Raw genomic sequence first — 14,750 nt, 5'->3', positions numbered from 1 at the left:
GGGGCAGAGAGTGGAGCGGGCCAGCTCCCTCACCGCCCCCAGCAGAACAGAGTAAGCCCTCTGGTTCTGGGCCAGCCTTGCACGGTTCTCCAGGCCCCGCCACAGCTCCAGACGGGTGGCCGCGCTGGGTAAGGACAGGGCTGTGCTGTTGGGCCGCGGAGGGGAGAAGTCTGGGTCACTGAACGGCGGGCCCAGGTAGGATAACTGAGGGAGGGAAGGGGGATGGGAGGAGTAACAGAAGGAGGAGATGGAGGATGAGCAGAGGGGGGAAAGAGGCAGTCAAAGAGCGGGTATGGAAAGAGGGAGTGGGAGGGAGAGAAGGAATATTTAATCCAACATGTGAATTCAGACATGGATTGGTTATGCTCAAACACAAGTCTGGGTGCCAGTCTGTTTCTGTTTAAGCAAACTCCCCATGGCAAAGACCAAGGGGTTGGCTGGAGCAGAAACAGAATGGAACCAGGCTTCTCAAATATGTGTTGAATTCAAACACTTGTGGAACGAAACATTGACATGCTCCAATATAAATGTTCTTCAACACAGTATCTATATACATTCACAGTGCTCACATAGGTGTCCTTTATCTCTCTCAGCTGATGCTCCAGGTACTTGGTCAGCTCATACGTCCTCTCAATCGAAGTCCTCTCATTGGACAGGCTGAAGGAGGGGTCTGGGACCTGGACCGATGTCACGGCTGCAGCCAATAGCAGGACGTGCTGAATGTGATGGACTGGGGAAGAAACAATCAGAGGATAAATTGAAACCACACAAGGCGTTGTATTTGTATCAACAGTCATGGAATTATAATATCACTGAGGTATTTCAATTGACAGAATTTTGCCTTATTGGATCTGCAACTTGCTGTCGGCTGATGTGAGTCTATCAGCACTCTCCACATCACCTTGTTACCATGACAATCAAACTCAACTTCGATAAGAGCACCTTCAAAATATTTATGAGAATTTGAACAATTTGACAGTTTATTTCTTTGTCTCTATGGTGATAGATAGCCTTGTCTGTTTAAATATTGGCAAATCTAAGTAATCTAACTGCCAATAACACATTTCCGCTTCAGTCTAATTTGAGAAATTCTGGCTTTCTAATGTTTTCTCTGGGCTCAAATAAATCACCATGACTAGCTCCATAGTGTTCACTACCACATCACCAGGACTAGCTCCATAGTGTTCACTACTACATCACCATGACGAGCTCCATAGTGTTCACTACCACATCACCATGACTAGCTCCATAGTGTTCACTACCACATCACCATGACTAGCTCCATAGTGTTCACTACCACATCACCATGACTAGCTCCATAGTGTTCACTACCACATCACCATGACTAGCTCCATAGTGTTCACTACTACATCACCATGACTAGCTCCATAGTGTTCACTACCACATCACCATGACTAGCTCCGTAGTGTTCACTACCACATCACCATGACTAGCTCCATAGTGTTCACTACCACATCACCATGACTAGCTCCATAGTGTTCACTACCACATCACCATGACTAGCTCCATAGTGTTCACTACCACATCACCATGACTAGCTCCATAGTGTTCACTACCACATCACCATGACTAGCTCCATAGTGTTCACTACTACATAACCATGACTAGCTCCATAGTGTTCACTACTACATAACCATGACTAGCTCCATAGTGTTCACTACTACATAACCATGACTAGCTCCATAGTGTTCACTACCACATCACCATGACTAGCTCCATAGTGTTCACTACCACATCACCATGACTAGCTCCATAGTGTTCACTACCACATCACCATGACTAGCTCCATAGTGTTCACTACCACATCACCATGACTAGCTCCATAGTGTTCACTACCACATCACCATGACTAGCTCCATAGTGTTCACTACCACATCACCATGACTAGCTCCATAGTGTTCACTACCACATCACCATGACTAGCTCCATAGTGTTCACTACCACATCACCATGACTAGCTCCATAGTGTTCACTACCACATCACCATGACTAGCTCCATAGTGTTCACTACCACATCACCAGGACTAGCTCCATAGTGTTCACTACCACATCACCATGACTAGCTCCATAGTGTTCACTACTAGATCACCATGACTAGCTCCATAGTGTTCACTACTACATAACCATGACTAGATCCATAGTGTTCACTACCACATCACCAGGACTAGCTCCATAGTGTTCACTACCACATTACCATGACTAGCTCCATAGTGTTCACTACCACATCACCATGACTAGCTCCATAGTGTTCACTACCACATCACCATGACTAGCTCCATAGTGTTCACTACCACATCACCATGACTAGCTCCATAGTGTTCACTACCACATCACCATGACTAGCTCCATAGTGTTCACTACCACATCACCATGACTAGCTCCATAGTGTTCACTACCACATCACCATGACTAGCTCCATAGTGTTCACTACCACATCACAATGACTAGCTCCATAGTGTTCACTACCACATCACCATGACTAGCTCCATAGTGTTCACTACCACATCACCATGACTAGCTCCATAGTGTTCACTAATACATCACCATGACTAGCTCCATAGTGTTCACTACCACATCACCATGACTAGCTCCATAGTGTTCACTACTACATCACCATGACTAGCTCCGTAGTGTTCACTACCACATCACCATGACTAGCTCCATAGTGTTCACTACCACATCACCATGACTAGCTCCATAGTGTTCACTACCACATCACCATGACTAGCTCCATAGTGTTCACTACCACATCACCATGACTAGCTCCATAGTGTTCACTACTACATCACCATGACTAGCTCTATAGTGTTCACTACTACATCACCATGACTAGCTCCATAGTGTTCACTACCACATCACCATGACTAGCTCCATAGTGTTCACTACCACATCACCATGACTAGCTCCATAGTGTTCACTACCACTACCACATCCCCATAGCATTTCTGCAATGTGCCTCCCTCCTCTCACGTATGACCAGCTTTGTGGCAGTCAAAACGGTAGCAGGTGGCACACATTCTCTCTCTCCCTCCCTCAATTCAATTTCAATTCAAAGGGCTTTATTGGCGTGGGAAACATATGTTTACATCGCCAAAACCAGTGAAATAGATAATAAACCATAAAAAATGTACAGTAAACATTACACCCACACAATAACACTCACATGCACACACACACGCTCATACAATTATGCACGGCATGCAGGTAGGAATGCACACACACACACACACACACACACACACACACACACACACACACACACACACACACACACACACACACACACACACACACACACACACACACACACACACACACACACACACACACTCAAATCAGTGCAGAGATATTGAAGCATGTGGATTACTTTATTATTAGCATCACAGTCTCTAGTGAAAGTCTACACACCCCTTGCACAGATCACATTTTGCTGCTTTAAAAGGATACTTCGGGATGTGTGTGTGTGTGTGTGTGTGTGTGTGTGTGTGTGTGTGTGTGTGTGTGTGTGTGTGTGTGTGTGTGTGTGTGTGTGGGGGAAATCAGATTAACTTGTGGATACCACATGCGCAATTGCTAGTAGTGCAATGACTGGAAGTCTATAGCCATAGCCATAGATTTCCAGTCACTGTGCTAACGCTAGTTAGCATTGGCTCGCAAACTGTCTCGAACTTCCTTCTTGCTGGACACAGAGACATAACAATGTTATCCACGAGTTCATCTGACTCTGGGGAAGTAGATAAAGGACTTCAATCCAAAATCCTGAAGTATCCCTTTAAAATTAAATCTTAAAAGGGATTACGTTAGATGTTTTTCCTATCGATCTACACAACCTACTGCACATTTTCAAAGTGAAAGAAAAATGCTGAAAGGTCCCGTTAATTGGATAGTCGGGATTTTCCTTCAGTGGCAGCTCTGTGGATGACCTCAAACTTTCTTTCACTTTGTAGGTTGTGTAGATCTGTAGGGGAAATCATCCAACATCATCCCTTTTGAGACGTCGTTTTAACGGCAGCACAATCTGAAGACTGTGCAAGGGGTGTGTGGACTTTCACTGGGCACTGAATAAGTGTATTTGTGTGAGTGTGCGTTTGTCGTGAATGCATGCCTTTGTCTCTTATATTCCTTCATTTGCTTGTGTTTAGGTTTGGTGTTGTAAAAGTGTTTATGTGGTATGTGAGTGCTTGTCAATTTGCATTCGTACGCATATGTGCATGATTATGTGTTGTTTGTATTTGATATACATCGGTGTGTGCGTGTGTGCTTAAAGTTAGTCGTGCGTGCCTGCTTATATGAGTGAGCGTGGACGTTAGAGCATGTGTGTGTGTGTGTGCGTGTATGCATGTGTGTGTGTGTGATATGTGTGTCTTGGAAGCGACCAAGGGTGGCTAATGTGCGGACCCTTTTAAGGCCCTCTCTTCCAGCACCACACAGGGAAAATGGTGGCCAAATGATCTGTGTCAATGGCGGAGAGCTCAGTGCCTGTCCAATTCCCTGTTCCGTATAGCCACTGAGAGACAGAGTACATACAGAGACCCCTCTTCCCCTGTCTGTCTGTCTGTCTGCCCACCCGCCCGCCCCCTGGACCTCCCACAAATTCTCATTGTATCCATTCTTCTCTCTCTTTCTCTCTCTTTCCATCTCTTTCTCCATCTTGTTGCCACACACCTCTCTTCCCTCTCTCTTATTCACTTTTGCCCATTGCTTTCCAATAACCTTTTCGTCCTCCCTATGCTCGTTCTCTTTTTGCATTCCTCCACCATGCATGTTTTCTTCATGGTCCCTGTCTCTCTCTGTCTTCCAGGCTGACAGGCAGACAGACAGCAAGGCATGGTTCTGTGTAATTATGGGTCTTAAACAAGCTGCTGTTCAACAGGTGTGAAATATGTTCTGTACAGGATGTGTTCCCACATCCATCCATCCCCCTCCTCCTCTCTCTGTATATCCAATCCATCTCTCTCTCCTGCTCCCTAGCTCTCACTCTCTCAACCCCTTCTTCCACTCTGTCTAATGTCTTTCTCAATCCCGCATGATCCCTCTTTGTTTCTCATTTCCTCTCTTCCTTTCTGTCCCTCTTCCCATCTATTTGTAGAAGGTCTCTGGGTTCTTGGTTATCTGCCTTTCCTCTCCTTCACCTCCTTTTACTCCCCCCTCTCTTCCTTCTCCTCTTCGGGAAGTCTCTCATTAGTATGTAGTGTTCTCTCTCTCACTTTATCACTTAGTCTTTTATATCCCTCTTTCTTCCCTCCATCATGTTGCTCCCGTGGACACCGTGTTCCTCCCAGAACTAGCTGAACGTGTCAGGACCTAAAAGAGTCAACACCATTTTCCACTACAGAAGAGACTTCCTAACGTCATCACTTTCCACATATTACTCCTGAACACGCCTTCACACCTTTCATCTGAATGAATTGAACAGTTACAGCGAAAAACATGTCGACTCCTTTCAATCACAAAACCTCAACACCTGACACACCTTAATATTTCGAACTAAACTCAGCAGCTCACCAACTCTCCCTTGGAACTTGGACAGACCCAGTACAGACACAGGTAAAAACAACACTTCTAAAAACACCTCAACTCCTTCGTTTTTACTCTCAACTGTGTTTTACTCTGGACACCGAAACCAACTCTGAGACTACCCTTTCTACAGAAATGACCAAATCTAGGTAACTTCCAAACACACAACTGGTACACTTGACTTTGCATGTGTTTTAATGCTAAATGCAATGCAGTCTGGCCGAATGCCATTTTGATGCACAGGCATCTTCTGTAGAATGAGAATTTCACTGTGGATGATAAAGGTTATGATCACCTACAGCCAAAGCCCTCAGTCTTCTGTAGAATGAGAATTTTACTGTGGATGATAAAGGTTATGATCACCTACAGCCAAAGCCCTCAGTCTTCTGTTCAGGGAGCAGGGAGCAGTACCTGGCAGTAAGAACACTAGGAACACACTAGTGTGTAAGCCAGAACATTCTCACAGAGGAAATTATATTACATTAACACAGGATTCCTCATGATCTCTCTCTGTGTGTGTGTGTGTGTGTGTGTGTGTGTGTGTGTGTGTGTGTGTGTGTGTGTGTGTGTGTGTGTGTGTGTGTGTGTGCCTACACAGTTCTCCATTCTCTAAATCATGTTAGATTGATCTATCTTGATCTATCGTTTGATCGCGGATCTACATTTTAAACGTTGCACAATCTTATGACTGCCAGCTGTAAGACAATGTTTATGGGACTTGATATGAAGTTAAGGGTTGAGGTTTCGCTCATGGTTTCAAGTCTGGGGTCGGTTGGGATTGAAGATTGGGGTTACGGTTCAAAGTTTAAAGTCAGGGCACAGGGGCCAGTCTTCGTGGACTAGCAATCAGCTATATGTATGATGACTTTAGATCACATAGGACTGGATGGAAGGCTGTCCTGCGCTGGCTGGTTAGCATATTTACTGTCATCTGGCTAACATATACCAGACGGGCAGGGACCGAGGCACGGCGAAGCATAGGTCCATGCTATAATGGATTATACACATCTCAGACATATTCAACAGGATTTTCTATATTCTGTTCTGTTCTATTCTGTTATTTTCTATTCTGTTCTATTCTGTTAAATTATATTCTGTTTTATTCTGTTCAATTCTGTTCTATTCTGTTCAATTCTATTCTGTTCTATTCTGTTAAATTCTATTCTGTTCTATTCTGTTCAATTATTTTCTATTCTGTTCTGTTGTATTCTGTTCAATTCTGTTCTATTCTGTTCTATTCTGTTAAATTCTATTCTGTTGTATTCTGTTCAATTCTGTTCTATTCTGTTCAATTATTTTCTATTCTGTTCTGTTGTATTCTGTTCAATTCTGTTCTATTCTGTTCTATTCTGTTAAATTCTATTCTGTTGTATTCTGTTCAATTCTGTTCTATTCTGTTCAATTCTATTCTGTTCTATTCTGTTAAATTCTTTTCTATTCTGTTCTGTTGTATTCTGTTCCATTCTGTTCTATTCTGTTCTTTTCTGTTAAATTATATTCTGTTCTATTCTGTTTAATTATTTTCTATTCTGTTCTATTCTGTTCTATTCTGTTCTATTCTGTTCAATTCTATTCTGTTCTATTTTGTTCTGTTCTATTATATTCTGTTCAATTCTGTTCTATTCTGTTCTGTTCTATTCGGTTCTATTTGTTAAATTATATTCTGTTAATTCTGTTCTGTTCTATTATGTTCTATTCTGTTCTATTCTGTTCTATTCTGTTCTATCAGTCCTGAAATCCAAATTTAGTACCTGAGGAAAAGTCTATTTCATCATAAAATAAGGCAGGTTTTGTGCACGCACACACTCACACTCACGCACACAATGGTACCCTGGCTGGCTGGACAGTAACATGCGTATAGGCCGCAGGGAGGGAGGGGGAGGGGTAGCCAGGGTCAGGGTCGATGTTGTGTGCCTGCGTACAGTTAAGAGCACAGATTTATGTGCAGTCTGTACTTAATCAAACGTGCATTCCTTTGCTAACTCAACACACACACACACACATCACATATGCACACACATGGACACACGAACACACACACAAGGACCAATGCACCCATCTTTTGAAACCCATGTGCAGGGCCTTCAGAAAGTAATCATACCATTTGACTTATTCCACAGTTAGTTGTGTTACAGCCTGAATTCAAAATGGATTCAGCTGATTTGTGTCTCTCTCTCATCTACACACAGTACCCCATAATTGACACGGTGAAAACATGTTTTTAGAAATGTCAGCAAATTTATTGAAAATGAAATACAGAAATATCTCATTTACATAAGTATTCCCACCCCTTAGTCACTACATGTTCGAATTTTTGGCAGTGATTACAGCTGTGAGCCTTTTGGGGTAAGTCTCTAAGAGCTTTGCACACCTGGATTGTACAATATTTGCCTATTATTCTTTAAAATAATTATTTAAGCTCTGTCAAGTTGGTTGTTGATCATTGTTGGACAGCCATTTTCAAGTCTTGCCATAGATTTGAAATCAGATTTAAGTCAAAATTGTAACTCGGTCACTCAGGAACATTCACTGTCTTCTTGGTAAGCAACTACAGTGTAGATTTGGCCTTGTGTTTTAGTTATTGTCCTTAGTGTCTGGTGGAAAGCAGTCTGAACCAGGTATTCCTCTAGGATTTTGCATGTGCTTAGCTCCATTCCATTTCTATTTTATTTTTGGTCCTTAACAATTACAAGCATATCCATAACATGATGCAGCCACCACTATGCTTAAAAATATAAGGAGCAGTACTCCTTAATGTGGTGTATTGGATTTTCCACAAACATAACACTTTGCAATCAGGACAAAAAGTGACTTGCTTTGCCACATTTTTTGCAGTTTTACTTCAGTGCCTTACTGCAAACAGGATGCATGTTTGAAATATTTGCATTCTGTACAGGCTTCCTTCTTCTCACTTTGTCAATTAGGTTATTATTGTGGAGTAACTACAATGTTGGTGACCCATCCTCAGTTTTCTCCTGTCACAGCCATTAAACTCTGTCACTGCTTGAAAGTCACCATTGGCCTCATGGTGAAATCCCTGAACGGTTTCCTTCCTCTCCGGTGACTGAGTTAGGAAGGACTCCTGTATCTTTGTAGTGACTGGGTGTATTGATACACCATCCAAAGTGTAATTAATAACTTCACCGTGCTCAGAGCGATATTCAATGTCTGCCTTTTTTTTTTTTTTACCCATCAGCCAATAGGTGCTCTTCTTTGCGAGGCATTGGAAAACCTCCCTGGTCTTTGTGGTTGAATCTCTGTTTGAAATTCTCTGCTCGACTGAGGGGCCTTACCGATAATTGTGTGTGTGGCGTACAGAGATGAGGTAGTCATTCAAAAGTCATATTAAACACTATTATGCTAAGCAACTTATTATGGGATTTGCTAAGCACATGTTTACTCCTGAACTTATTTAAGCTTGCCATAGAAAACGGGTTGAATAATTATTGACTCGAGAGATTTCAGCATTTAATTTTGTATTAATTTGTAAAAGAAAAATTAAAACTTCATGAGGTATTGTGTGTAGCCCAGTGACAAAACACATCTACATGTAATCCATTTTAAATTCAGGCTGTAATACAACAAAATGTGGAAAAAGTCAAGGGATGTGGGGATTTTCTGAAGGCACTGTACATGTGCGTGGGCATGTGCACACACTCACACACATATGTTGACGCACACACACACACACACACACACACACACACACACTCTCCCCATCTCTTATCCCTGGAGATATCTTCTTGGGGTTCATATTGAAATTCTACTTGATCTACTTGGCATGGAATGCTCCCTAGATTGACAAAGAACATCAATGACAGAAAAACAAAGGGGAAATAAAGAGAGGAAGAAAATATACAATACTATTATTAGGTTTACAACAAAACCCTCACAATTTATTGCTTCCAACAAATATGTATTTCTCTCTTTTTCTCTCCATTTGTTTAGCAGGTTGACGTTTATTGTCATGAATCTTGCCCTGGAGGCAGACCTAAGCGATTTCTGATAGATGGGCCAGCTGCAAAGTCAAAATTGAAAACTCAAATTAGCTAGTTAGTCATAATTTAAGGTTAGGGTTAGCCATTATGGACTCTGCAGAAATATGTATTTCATATTTATGTATTCTTATTGGATTGTTGAATTTACAAATCAATTAGGTTGTTGCTGCCATGTTATGTGTTTGTCTTAGGTCGCTCTTTATGTAGTGTTGTGGTGTCTCTCTTGTCGTGATGTGTGTTTTGTCCTACATTTTTACTTTATTTATATATATATATATATATATATATATTTAATTCTTCCCAGTCTGATATTGATAAGCAAGCGGTAGGTGGCGTTCTGAAACACTATATTATATTTTCATATTTATAACATGTCCGAGTTGACTATGTACAGTACATGTCCTGATGTGCATATATAGGTGTACGCTACCTGTTAGATATTTGGGGCATCCTTTGATGTGCTTTTGACCGCTGGCTGGGTATTCCTTTATTTAAAAACTAGGCAATAGATTTACGAAGTATGATCACATCTGTTACACCAGCTTGCGACAGATTTCTCTGGCAAGATGCATGACAATAAAAGCCAACCTGCATGTGTTTATTCCCTCTCTTATTCTCCTTCCCAGAGAAATCTGCCTTTAATTGTTCTTACTGTTGCTTTTATTACACTCTGTTCGTTCTCAGTTTTACATCCACCATTAACGATCAATATTAGCTTCCTCTATTTCTCTTTCTTTCCTTCCATGCTCACTTATTGGTCCCTCTCGTTCTTTCCTTCTTTGAACCCTCAAACCTCCCTCTTCTATTTCAGCTCTCCTTTCTTCTATACCTAATTGCCTTCCTCTCTTTCTTTCTCTAATTTGCTTCCCTCATCCCTTCCATCTACCTCTTTGCATTCTTCCTTCCTTTTTTCAGAGTTTCAGACGTTCAGACTTCGGTTTCTAATTTACCTCCCCCTGCTCCGCCTAACTCCCCACCCCCGGCTTACTCTTAAAAAATAAATAAGCAAAAAAAAAAAAACATACAAGAGCCTTCCATTCAATTTATCCGGTCTGTCTCTGCTTTAGAAAATCAGAGAAGGGGAGAGGAGAGGAAGGAGGAGGGATGGGGGGTCCTGAAGGAGACAGTGAGAGACAGACAGACATAAAGAGAGGGAGGTAGAGAGAAACAGAGAGGAAGAGAGGGAGCAAAGGGACTTGGATAAGAGAGAGTATGGGAAAGGCAGAGAGAGAGAGAGAGAGAGAGAGAGAGAGAGAAAGAAAGAAAGAAAGAAAGAAAGAAAGAAAGAAAGAAAGAAAGAAAGAAAGAAAGAAAGAAAGAAAGAGAGAGAGAGAGAGAGAGAGAGAGAGAGAGAGAGAGAGAGAGAGAGATGGTAGGGGCGTTTGGTGAAGTGAGGGGCCATGTTAATTTGGGAAAAATGTAAACAGCATGTGTAACTGTTCAAAGCGTGACCAACTCATTTTATATCATTCCCCCTCTCCCTCGCTCTTTCCCTCTCTCTCTTTCCCTCTGGGTGCTGCTAACTCCTGTCAATAGGGAATCTGTACTGCATTAACCCTGCAACACCACTTTCTCCTTCTCTTACTCAATCTCTTTCTTTCTCTCGCTCTCTATTTTTATCTCTCCCTCTCTCTCACACAAAGAGTCAAGGATGGGGTTGAGTAAAGGATGTTAAGGGTCAATCTCTCTCTCTTTCATCCCTCTTTCCTTCTCTCTTTCTCTCTGCTTTCTCTTATATTCCTCTGTCTCGCTGCTCTAGATCCAGGCGTGGGTTTGAGCCATTGAAAAGAGTGGATATGCTCTGGTGTCACAGCGCACGGACACAAACACTGTTATCTAAAGCCCCGACACTAATTGACCCTTACAGCCATAATATGAAGTGTGTGTGTGTCAGAGAGGGAAAAAGGGAGGGAGAGAAAGAGAGAAAGAGAGAGAGCGAGAGATTATCTATTTCACTGGCTTTGGCAATATGTTTCCCATGCCAATAAAGACCCTTAAATTGGAATTGAAAGAGAGAGAGAGAGAGCAAGAGAGAGAGGGAAGGAAAGAGAGAGAGAGAGAGAGAAGGAAAGAGAGATGAAAGAGAGAGAGAGAGAAAGGTCAAAGGCAATATGTTTTGTTTTTTGAAGTTGTGGTTTATATTCTTTGTTTGCTCAAAGTATCTGAGACAACTTGAGTTTGTTTCAAGTGCAATAGTTATATAAGTGATATTGAATGAGTTGTATTTTAGTTATTTTAACCACTCTTTATTGAAGACCACCTGAAAGTGTGGGAGGGAGGGAGGGAGGGAGGGAGGGACAGAGAGAGAGAGAGAGAGAGAGAGAGAGAGAGAGAGAGAGAGAAAGAGAGAGAGAAAGAGAGAGGGGGGGTCTTCTTCAGCCTACTATTCTTTTGTTTTAATGCTTATAGCATCATTTCGGCACACAATGTTTCACCTCCCTTTCCATTTCCCCCTTTCACAGACATGGAACAGCAGCCGCACAAGCTGTCCCAAGAGGCAGGTGTGTGTGTGTGTGTGTTCTCACACCCTGACTAACGTGAATCATGTACTTTCTCATATCAGTGACAGCTAACTAGACAAGGGCTTTAGCTGCTCCTGACCCCTCTCAACCCAAGCCATTTTTTACAATGAAGGAAACTTTCCATTCACTCATGTACACACACACACACACACATACACACACTGAAACTCATTTCTACAAGCTTGTAAAAACGTACATTCAGATCAAATTGCCTCCTTAATGTCCTACACTGTAACTTCCATTTTAAATAGTACAAGGATGTTTTCTAAGCGAAAATTGTATATGTTTTGATAAAGATATGTCACGTATATAAAAGGGGCCTTTTTTATCACATTTTATCTCAGTATTTGTTCCAATTTTTTCTATCAAAATGTACAATGTGCCATTATAGCATTTCTTTGGAGGTCATTGTATTTTGTTTGTGATTTTCTGCAGACAAAAGTTAATATAATATACTACAATGATTCTGTATTCTCATGTAAATGTGTTATAAGTATTTGTTGTCGTGTGAATATGCGTGTTATTACACATTTCTATATTAGAGGAGGGATTTCTACACTTATCTAAAAATATTCACGATTCATATCTATTGAAATTGAATTAGAAGTTTGAGAAAAGTGGTGCAGGAAACGAAGTGCAAATTCCCATTGGTCATCGTGTTATTATTATCCAAAATATACAACTAACTGGGAACCTCAACTGTGAACAATCAAAAAATGATCAAATAACAGAAATGCCACTGGTATGCTTTGTAAAATATTAATTTGTGAAAGCCATCGGTTCAGGATATTCAAATATTAAATGTGCAATAATAATAACCATTACTATAATAATCATCATTATAATAAATGAATACACATTTTTATAAGAATGTTATTGTGGAAGATAATTTACACGTGATAATTTTTACTTGGACTTACCTTCAAAATGCATTTTAAATTTTCCCAATATCCTTTATTTCCTTTCGGCGCGCACTGATTAAATCAGCAAGACTTTCTCCAAAGGCTACTGGAGTAATTGCGTAATGATGAATTCGTATATCTTTTGTTGATTTAACCTTTTCAAAACTTTTCTCCATAAACTAACATTTTTCCTTGATTAGTCTAACTTGAAGTGCCTTCTCTTGAAAAGAAACATATTCTGAATCCTATGTCCATGAAAGGTCCATGGAACGTTACACCTTCTCTAATTAAACGTTTGTGAATTGATCAAAAACATCGCTAACGCCGAATTCTACCGGTGGGTCGCTGTTTATAAAAGCCGAGGTGTGCGCACCAAATCCGCCTGGCTGACTTTGACGGTCCGCAGACTTGACGGGTGTGTGGTCTGTGTGACAGACTGACTGACGGCGGAGGGTTTTTGTAAGGAGGGCGAAAGTTTTTCTGTCCCCCTCCTTTCCCCCTCCCATCCTTTTCCTCCTTTCTTTAGTTATTCTCCTGGTGATTCACCAAGTTGACGCATCGGCTAAATTTGAAGGAGTCGTTGGAAGCAAGAGACTCGAACTTGTCACAACTAATTTCTATCTCTGTGATTCTTTCTTTTCATCAACATATTGTTATTTCATTCGTTCCATGCTTCATCAGGATATTTGTACACGTTAGCCTATGTCAATGGCATATAGGCTTACCTCAGCGAATTAAAACAGTCTATTTGAATTGAAGTTGAGTGAATGGGCTCTATGAATAGAGCCTGATGCGTTTGTATGTGTGTGGTCATTGTGTATTTAGGTGTGCGTGTGTTAGCCTATGTGAATGTTTGCCTGCTCCACTCCTAACTTTCTCCTTTGTGTTACATTCATTCAATTGGCATTAGCTTTATTGACAGTTAGATTAGTCTGATCTCCTTCTCTCACCTCCACCTGTCAGTCAACATGTGCCATTGTGTACCCATAGTGTGGTTTGCGTTTGATGTGTGTGTGTGTGTGTGTGTGTGTGTGTGTGTGTGTGTGTGTGTGTGTGTGTGTGTGTGTGTGTGTGTGTGTGTGTGTGTGTGTGTGTGTGTGTGTGTGTGTGTGTGAGAGAGAGAGAGAGAGAGAGAGAGAGAGAGAGAGAGAGAGAGAGAGAGAGAGAGAAAGAGAGACAGGCTATGTGCACACTGCCCACAACTTGAGGTGGAAACTGAGCTGCACTTCCTGACCTCATGCCAATTGTATGACCATATTAGAGACACATATATCCCTCAAATTACACAGACACACAAATAATTAGAAAACAAATCAATTTTTGATATACTCCCATATCTATTGGGTGTATTACCACAGTGTGCAAACACAGCATCAATATGTGTGACCTGTTGCCACAAGAAAAGGGAAACTAGGGATTTTTTTAAACATTTGATTTAGATTGTACTTTAACTAGGCAAGTCAGTTCTCTCTCTTGAACAAATTATATTTTACAATGACGGCCTACGCCGGTCAATGCTGGGCCAATTGTGCCCTACCCTATGGAACTCCCAAGCACAGCCAGTTGTGATACAGCCTGGAATCAAACCAGGGTGTCTGTTGTGACACCTCTAGCACCAAGATGCAGTGCCTTACACCACTGCGCCACTCAAGAGCCCAGGAACAATGAACAAACCCCATTGTAAATACAACCTATATTTATGTTGATTTATTTTCCCTTTGGTACATAATCTGACATTTGAAATGTGAGTGTAAAGTTTACTGTTAATTTTATATTGTTAATTTAACTTT

At 41.4% G+C, this 14,750-nt stretch overlaps 1 protein-coding gene across 1 annotated transcript in view; it reads right to left on the bottom strand.

Moving 5' to 3' along the window:
- LOC139390900 (cardiotrophin-like cytokine factor 1) overlaps positions 1-12,991 on the bottom strand; it is a 14,179-nt gene extending 1,188 nt beyond the window's left edge. Inside the window, exons 1-3 of the mRNA XM_071138286.1 lie at positions 12,979-12,991; positions 570-730; positions 1-204 (exon numbers count right to left, since the gene is read on the bottom strand). The exon at positions 1-204 is cut by the window's left edge and continues 95 nt beyond it. Of these exons, the coding sequence (XP_070994387.1) occupies positions 1-204; positions 570-730; positions 12,979-12,991 (378 nt within the window). The remainder of the gene's footprint in view (positions 205-569; positions 731-12,978) is intronic.
- Positions 12,992-14,750: the final 1,759 nt, after the last annotated feature.

This window comes from Oncorhynchus clarkii, chromosome 31 (assembly GCF_045791955.1).
Source record: "Oncorhynchus clarkii lewisi isolate Uvic-CL-2024 chromosome 31, UVic_Ocla_1.0, whole genome shotgun sequence".
Lineage (NCBI taxonomy): Eukaryota > Metazoa > Chordata > Actinopteri > Salmoniformes > Salmonidae > Oncorhynchus > Oncorhynchus clarkii.
This window is presented reverse-complemented; position numbering and strand designations above follow the sequence as displayed.